The sequence below is a fragment of the Motacilla alba genome, chromosome 2 (assembly GCF_015832195.1).
Source record: "Motacilla alba alba isolate MOTALB_02 chromosome 2, Motacilla_alba_V1.0_pri, whole genome shotgun sequence".
NCBI classification, from domain to species: domain Eukaryota; kingdom Metazoa; phylum Chordata; class Aves; order Passeriformes; family Motacillidae; genus Motacilla; species Motacilla alba.
The window spans coordinates 65,158,808-65,167,538 of NC_052017.1; the positions used below are offsets into that span (position 1 = coordinate 65,158,808).

At 45.5% G+C, this 8,731-nt stretch overlaps 1 protein-coding gene across 1 annotated transcript; it reads right to left on the reverse strand.

Annotated features, from left to right (window-relative positions):
• Positions 1 to 6,115: 6,115 nt before the first annotated feature.
• GCNT2 (glucosaminyl (N-acetyl) transferase 2 (I blood group)) lies at positions 6,116 to 8,366 on the reverse strand. The gene is given in 6 exon segments (XM_038126909.1): positions 6,116 to 6,165; positions 7,437 to 7,747; positions 7,749 to 7,816; positions 7,818 to 7,913; positions 7,916 to 8,051; positions 8,053 to 8,366. Coding segments are annotated over 6 exon segments (975 nt in total).
• Positions 8,367 to 8,731: the final 365 nt, after the last annotated feature.

Here is an 8,731-nt window from a genome sequence, read left to right on the forward strand (position 1 = left end):
ACTACAGGGAAGGGCAGTCTCCCCACCATCCACAATCCAGGCACCAATGTTTAGGAAGATGGAGAGAAGCTGATGAGCAGTCGTGGGTAGGATGGAAAGGGTCACCTCTTAACCCTGTACAGCAACAAGAATTTGTCTGACTCGGTGCATAAGATGGCATGCAAGAATTATTTGCTCTGAAATTCTGGTTTGCCTGTTTTCTTGTTTGCCTGGCAAGACAAGTTATCTCACCTGACCAGGGAAAGGAGGTAGCTGGTAAAGATGGGGGGTGCAGTCCTCAGAAGAAAAGATTTTGTTTCAAGATGAATTTGCAACAATGGAGGAAAAAGAAAACCAACACTCCTCCTTTAATATGTACAAAGGCTCAATTTCATATTTTGCCACCAGAAATTTTCATTTCAGTGGGGTATGCAAAAGCAAAAGTATGTGTGTGGTGGGTTGAAGGTTTAACTAAAATAAACTCAAGATTGTTGAACTTCAAAGCAGACCTCAGAAGCTGGAAAGAAAGAATTGAAACTCAGAAAAAAGCAAGAAGCTTATTTAAAACTAAGTGTTCTGATCTAAGGCAATGCATGCCATCTTCTTGAGCTGTTAGGCTGCTGACAGTCATAAGAGTGCTAAACTGCACCTCCTGTGTTTAAACACCTGATGGATAATAAGGAAAAGGTCTCAGTTCTAGTAGCTTCATCTGATATGTTTTGGAGGAAGCTTTTCTGTGCTGTTTTTGACCCATAAGCTAATTCTAGTGCATATGGGAGTGTTGCAGTCCTGGTTTTGAGGAGCTGAATTCCAGAGGGCAGTTCAGGAAACACTTGCTTCTCCCTGTGGGAGTGAGCTGGACTTGTGGGGACATGCTGGGTGCCAAGGACAGGCAACGGGAGAGGTGCAGGAGCTGCCAGTGCCCACCCCAGCACCCATTTAGGCATGGTTCTGCCAATTTCCACCCTGGCTGTGTGCTGGCATCAGAGTTTGTATTTCAACACACATCCCAGCTGTGTGCAACACAGCTTTAGGTGTGGCCAGATGAATTTGCTCATTGGTGAAAGGAGGGGATAGGCTCAGGTGGTCTGGCTGGATCTTCCCCCTAAAAAAACCCAGGGCTGTTGGCAACTCAGCATCTGGGAATGTCAAGAAAAGTCTCTGTTGCTGCTGGACTGAAGTTTTGTTAGTTACATGTGTGAGTTATCACAGACATTACCTGATGCTGTTGTTTAGAGAGAAAAACAAATCTTCCTGAAATTACTGTCATCTAATTCTGCTCTTCAAGGAGCTGTGTTCTTTGAAGCCTCTTACACCAGTGTCTGATAGTTGAAAAGATAAAGGAGAACCAAGTGAGGGAGCACAAGCCCACTTAGTAGCTGTGCTTTTCCAACAAGTCTTACTGAAGACATGCCCATCCTTATCCCATCATCACTAAGTGCTGTTTCAGTGAGAAGCAAACAGTTGTGAAAAAAAAAATTATTATTTTGCGGGGGTGTCTTGTCCTTGGGCAGGTCCCGACAGGTCCCTTGGATGGGTGCCCACAGCCGACCTTCCGCCCAAGCCCGGATAGTATCAACGCCTCACCAGTAAATGACGAGCAGGGGGGCTTCTTTGCTTGCCAAGTCCGGAGGAGTTTATTTCAGGAAAGGAATAGAAGGGAGCAGGGGCACAACTCTCCCGAAGGGCAGCAGAGGCAAATAAGCACCGACCTTGGGGGGGGGTCCGGGTATATATTCGAGGGGGGTAAAGGCGGAGAGTGAGGAGGAGTTAAGGCGGGTTGACAGGGCACGGACCAACGGGAAGGAGGGTAGGGAGTGGTTCAGGGCAGGGGACTAATGGGGAACAGAGGACAACAGAACCTTCTAGAACGAAGGAGTGGGGAGCGGGTGAGTGGCACACTGATTGACAGGTGGGGACTGCCTCATACACACGCCTCCTCCCAAGGCATCCCCGATGCCTCTCTCAGCCCACCTCCCACATTATTTCTTTGCAGTACTTAAATTCCAATGACTGTGAATTGCATACAGACCAAAACCTGCTTTAAGTTATATCTTCTCAGGTGAACTATAATATCTGCATGGGAGCTAGAGGACAAGAGTAATTTTTCAGAATTTCTGCAATTAAGGTGTTTTTGTGATTGCTGCAATGATGTTGCAACACTTTCCTTTGAGCGGGTTTTTCAAAAGAGGAAGGTTTTGATGGTGAGATTACAACGACTTCATGGGCATGAGACTCAAAAACAGTCACAGGAAAATCCCTATTTTTTTAATACTTTATTCCTATGAGAAGTTCTTGCTCAATCAGGAAGTCTCATTAAAATAATGGAGAATAGGAACAAAAGAATGAGGATTAGTTGTATGAGTAATGATGAAGACATAGGTACAAAATACCTTTTTTCTAGTGCATGACTTACTCAACCAGCATCACTGTCTGGAGTCCTATTTAAAAAACCTGTGTGTCTCTGTCTGTCTGACTTTTAAAGGGTGGGGACTAAGCTAAGGAAAATTACCAATTATACCAGGCAGAACAGAGCCATTAGTGTAGATTAGTATGATGTATATGTTGCAGGGAAGGTTGTTTTCCAAGAGCCCGTCTACAAATGACAGTGAGATGGAGAGGTACCAAAATGATTTTGAATTATTAAGTTGCTGTGGTGAAAAGTTCAGTGCAAACTAAAGCATCTAAAAAAAAACCCCGCAGGTCTGTCTGTTCAAGCAACTGGCCATGTAAAAACTTAAAAACAATGAAATGGCTAACGTGGTAGATAATATACTAGCAGTGCTACTCAGAATCTTCTGGTACTTCTCTTTCATCTCATACTCACATCCAAGGGATGTAAATGAGGTCTTCTTTGACAGCTAACAGCTCTTTTTGGAAAGTAAGGCTGCTGCGTGAGGAAATCTGCAGTGAAGGACAACTCCAATCTCCCCTGTGATGCTACCGCTGCTACTGGAGACGTACCTGTGGCCATTTTTCTTGTTTTTCTTTTTTTTCTGTATACCATTCAGCTCCCAACTGAGGAATTGACATCAGGATGATGCAGATACACTTTTAAAGTCTAGGAGTGGTTTAACACTCCACCCACAAACAGAACTATCCACCATTTTCATTTCTTTGCAACAATAGATAAAGTTTATGGCTACATTAGCAATCTTCTTCCTGCCTGGAGAGAGCTGCTGTGAGTCTGATTCTTTGAGTTTAGGCAGACACAATAAGCAACTGTATCAAAGCCACTTGGAACTGTGGCTGGCACACAGCTGTGTGAGTCCTTGGAAAAGTTAGCACAAGCTAGAATGCAACGTCATCTTCCACTGATTCCCAGTTTTGGTGTCAGATCAGCAGCAATAAAAAATACACTGAAAGATTGCAGGTTTAGGCTGCTCATGTTCTCGGATGTCTCTATGTGATGGAAAGCAGCCCTGTGTCAATGTGACCTACCCTTTCAGATCATGATGGTCTGGGCTTGTGGACTTGCACAGGACACTGTGGGCTACCTGCTCTAGTAATCAACTACCTCCCATTCACACTGAAGCAAAGGTTTGTCAGGTTTGCAGCAGGCAGTGAGGGCATGCTGTGTACCCCATGTCCCTTTTGAGCTGGCACAAGAGCAGCTGTGACACGGTGCTCCTTTCCCCTGTCCGCCTCCACTGGGACAGACGCCCCACATTTTGGGGAAGAGAGAGGAACCACACATTAGTGTCTTTTCTTGACTGAAAGCTTGGAAGGGCTGCTCCGGCATGTGGGGATGGGCCTGCAGCCTTGTTCTGTAGCCGGGACAGAGCTGGGCACTGGCACAGGGAAGGGAGTGAATGGGTGACTGCTGTGCCAGCCACTAGTTACAGGCAAATTTTCTCTTGCAGCTCTTAGCCTGAGGGGATTGCTAAGCATTTAGCAGCTCTTATATTTCGATTGGCAAGACTCACTGAACCGCCGCCTCAGCCGCAGTAGCTTAGTGGTCCCCACACCTCCTGCAATAAGTGCATCCGAGGAGATATGAGTAGTGGGATGAGGTTATTGACGCTGGGCTTAGGGTGAGACGGGAAAATCAACGCCTGGGTGTGAATGTTATCATGCACGGGTTTTGGGGTTTTTTTGTGGTAATCAGGAGCAAAGATCATGGATGAGTGCCAGACCCTGCCGTCTCATATACTTGTCATCAGGGAAGGAAAGCAACAGGGAAGGAGAATTTTGGAAAACCGGTCCCCACAGCAGCAGCAGCTGTTGCACACCTCCTATTAAAGCAGGTAGGAGACAGCTCCTCCGATGTGTTTCCCAAGCTGCAGTAACAGTCCTGGTGTCTTTCTAACAGCGCAGAGAGGACAGAGGCCAGCTTGCCAAGAAGCTGTCAAGAGGGACTCCAGAAAGGGCAGCAAAGAGCTTCTGGTGCTCAGGCATCTTGTGCATGCTCACCCTTAGCAAAGAGAGCAGAGGTGACAGTGGAACCACATTCTGCAATTCCAGAGGTGAGCCAGCTGTGGAAAGCAGTTCAGTCCAGGGCATTAGACTGGGTGTCAGTGTACCGGTGCCGGCTTTGCCCGTGGTCTGCTTTAAGACACTGGGAATATAATTTCACCCTTTTCTGCCCGATTCTGCGGATGGAAAACAAAAGCATTGATCTCCCTTGTAAAAGCATGCTGGTGTCTCTGAATAAGAATTGCCACTATTATTACTTCTTGTGACCTTTATTTTCCCACTTGAACGAGGCGTGAATTGCCGGTGACCAGCGGAGATGGACGTCAATGGACACACCCCTGCATACCCTGAGGGATTGTTTGCACGGAGACTGCTCGTGTCCCAAATCGTTCGTATGCTGTGACTATACTGCATGAAAGTGAGGGCAGGAATTTGGCTTGGAAGAAGTAAGGGAGCTCAATAGCGCGGTCTGGAGATGCACACCTCTCCCACGGCCATCAGAACCCACTTTCTGCTTTACATGAGCAGAGAGAGGAAAAGTGTCCCAGTAACACTGCTGGCCTGGGCCGTGGCCACTGACCTGCGCTGTAGTGGTGCATGCTTCTCCAGAGTCCTGGGGAAAGTCATTAAGGGCCATTTCAACCTACATACCTTGGGAATACTTTCTCTTAATTCCCCCATGCTTCTCTTTCTTATCTGAAAGGTGACTTTCAAGAATTTTCTGTCATGCAGGAGTCATGTGCAAGATAAGCAGCCTGAGATAAATACCAAAGATAAGGTAAGGCTGTTATTTGAAAACTAGCTGAATAGGATTGAAAGTCTTTAGCCTTTAAGGGGGTAAGAAAAAGTCTCAGTCTTCATTACATGACTCTAGGCAATAAGCATGCTATTTTAAGATTTGTGGGCAAGTCTTGTTTTATCTTTTATCTGAACTGAGATTATCATGGCTGATACTGATAATAACTGTTTGGTTTAGTTCTTTCATGGTATGCTATCCATCCAAACTGGTCCTTAAACGACTCCTCTGCTTGCCTGGAGGCCTGCAACTTTTTGTTCTAACAGCTGGATCACTCCTGAAATCATTATCTCCCTGTGATGTACCTGGAAACTTAAAGGAAGTGGCTTGGTCAAACTTGGAGAGGAGTATTTTGTTAGAGCCTGGAACTGAGTCTCAGGCTAACGTCCCACACACTGAGAGGGATGACTTCTCACCCCAGAATTGCCCAGCACTCTTGGATCTGACTTGGTGAGTGTCTGACTGAGTGTTATCCTTGTAAGTTTGGGTTCAAAATCCTGTGCAACCATAGCCTCTGAGCACATCTGTCAGAGCCACATGGCCACTTTTGGACAGGCAATCTAATGTGATGGCAAGGAAAAAAAAAAAGGAAGAAGAAAATAAACATTTGTGCTGTGGAAATGTTACATCTTTCAGATGCTATAAGAACAATAACCAAAAATATGTTATGCCCATACTGGAAAACATACAGCGATTATCATGGAAAGAACAATGAAATATTCAGGCTGTGTGAGCTACACAGTGCAGTACAACAAATGTCAACCACCTAAAGCTTTCTGACTGTGGAGAACATATCTGGTGCCAGGTTTATGGCTTCTGAGGCAATGGACTGTAATAACATCACAGCAACCGCTTTCCTGGAAAAGTGATCTAGCTACAAATGATACATGCTCATAATTATACTACAAATATCTCAATCAGTTGTCACTTGTGCTTCTTGTGCAGGCCGGAAGAGCAAGCGCTATGCTCGTAAACTTATGTGATAATTTGAAAGTTAAAGTAAACACATTCTGCCTCTGTTACTGCTCCCTCTGTTTATTTCTCACAAGTTACAGTAGGGAGAAGGTGAAAAGAAAGAAAAAGACAGGAGAAAAAAATTTACCTGTGCTTCCATTCCTCGTATCCCTGCTTTGGGCTGATATCCCTGCTTTGGGCTGCTGGGAAGCTCTAGGCAGTCGGGAGCAGTGGAGTCCTACCAGGTGCTTCTAGAAGCAGCATGCACGAGGGTGAAATCCTGTTCATCTTCCAACCCTTTCCCAGTCATGTAAACAAGGTGAAAGCAATAGTAAATACACACAGTAAAGATGAAAATACTGGCTCTTATTCTGCTTCTCTGCATAAATTCTTGATCTTGTACAATAGAGTTAGGCAGCGGTTATGAGTTTTAAAAAACGTGGTTTTTTTACAACTGCTATGGGAGAGCTGCTGTGTGTGGTCCCATAAGAAAGCATGTGAAGACTAGAAGTGGACTCCAGCCTGAATTCAGATTTCATGGGGGGAATTGACTTCAATTTGTCAAAAAATAGAATTTCCCACACCAAAATGGACATCTTGTACAAAATTTCTTCCCTACAATGCTTGCATAGATTGCATATTTTAATCTTTATTACTTCTCTTTTCATCATCTCAGATTTTACAGGTGGATCAGCTGCAATGTCCAAGGATTTCTGTTTGAACTTAGATCCTCAGACATCTTTTTGCTCGGTCATGGGACAGTAGTGTGCATTCTGGACAGCACAGAAACCTCTCCCTCAATGCTCAAAAAGGGCCAGTAAGATTATTTGATAGATCAGCCTTATATAACAATTCAAATTTTCATCTAGATTTTGCCAAAATCAACTTCAGATAATGCTTTTGCATGTGCATGTGCACCTATAAAATAGAATCATAAAATGGTTTGGGTTGGAAAAAATCTTAAAGATTTTCTAGTTCCAAACCCCTTTCCATGGGTAGGGACACTTTCCACTAGACCAGGTTCCTCAAAGGCCCATCCAGTCTGGCCTTGAACATTGCCAGGGATGAGCCATTCACCACTTCTCTGCAGCCCATTCCTTTGCCACATCACCACCACAGCAAAAATTTCTTCCTTACATGCGATCCAAACCCACCCTTTTTAAATTTAAGGCCGTTCCTCCATCCTATCACTGCATACTCTTGTAAGAAGTCCCTCTCCAGCTTTGTCCGTGTGTGAAGCAAGCACAAATGTGTGTATATAAACAGAAAAAACAAGTGGAAGCATGCTCACCTGGGATCCTGCAGGGCATCACCCAGAAGTGCCCCTCAGGGCTGTTGGTGTCCTCGGGCCGTGCCAGCAGATGGAGAACACGCTGGTCCTGCAGCACGAACCCCACAAAGAGTAGGTGGTGGCCATGGACACAGAGCCAAAACAGATGGTCAGATGGACATTTGCACACAAATGTCCACAGCATGAAAGAAAAGGAAGAGTAAAATTGCTCCCTGTGCATGTATCTGGTGCAGGTGGTGATGTGGGGAGGTGGCAGCACCCTGGGTGTGATGTCCTTGCCCCCAAGGCCCTTCAGCAGCTGGATGATCTCTGTTGTGCTTCAAGGAGAGGTCCTGACCACAGGAGTTGAGTAGGTAGCACCAGGGCACAGCCAAGGCCAAGCAGGTCTCTCATGCAGTGGAGGTCAGCCCACAGGTGGGAGATGCTGCCCTAGACCACCCTCTTTGCCCAGGAAACGAGGGAGGCACCAAGAAAACAGTGGTGCCCGCTGGAAGGGAAATGGCTCCTTGAATGACATCCACATGAACACAGTAAATATTCTGGTGCATGAACAGCTCCCTGAAGAAAAGCTTGAAGGTCTCAAACTCTTTGTGCAATGTCATGAGGTAGGCAAGGCTGCAGGGCGCAGGAGATGTGGTGCTTCCGTGTGACGTACTCTGTGCAGTTGGGTTCTCTGAATGGTATTTTCCTTCAGAAGGACACCTTGTCCTCAATAAATGCTTTACAGGCTTCTGCTAAAATCAAACTCACGGAGAAGTTCAGCCTCCAAAGAGGTTTTTGTGCTTGCAAATTAACAGCATAGAAAACAAATGGCAGTGAAGCACTGTGACTCAGAGCAGCAAAAAGGCAATATCTGTGTGCATGGAGGAGCAATTCATTGCTCCTCAGAAAAAGTCTCTCTTGAAACACAGCATCAGACACCACCAACATCTTGTTTTGATGGCTGTGCTTGCTTCCTGCTGGAGGACTTGTGGATCCATCTGATGCAGAGCGTGCAGCTGCTGCCCTTACTTTCAATATTAATAGCTGCACAGTCATCACTGATGTAGAAGCAGCAGAAGAACAACTTGCAGATGGAAGCTGCTCCACAGCACCCTGAAGATTAAACAGACATATTACATAATTACTGCCTTGCCAATGAGCAAGCTGGGACATATTTCAGAGTGTCCCCAAATTCAGTGCATGGGTATGTTCTTAACTCCTTCCTCCCCACTCGCCCTGAATGTATCATATAGCTGTTAAAATTTCTGTGCATGTACCCTATGACAGGAAAACCTCATATTTACCTCATACCA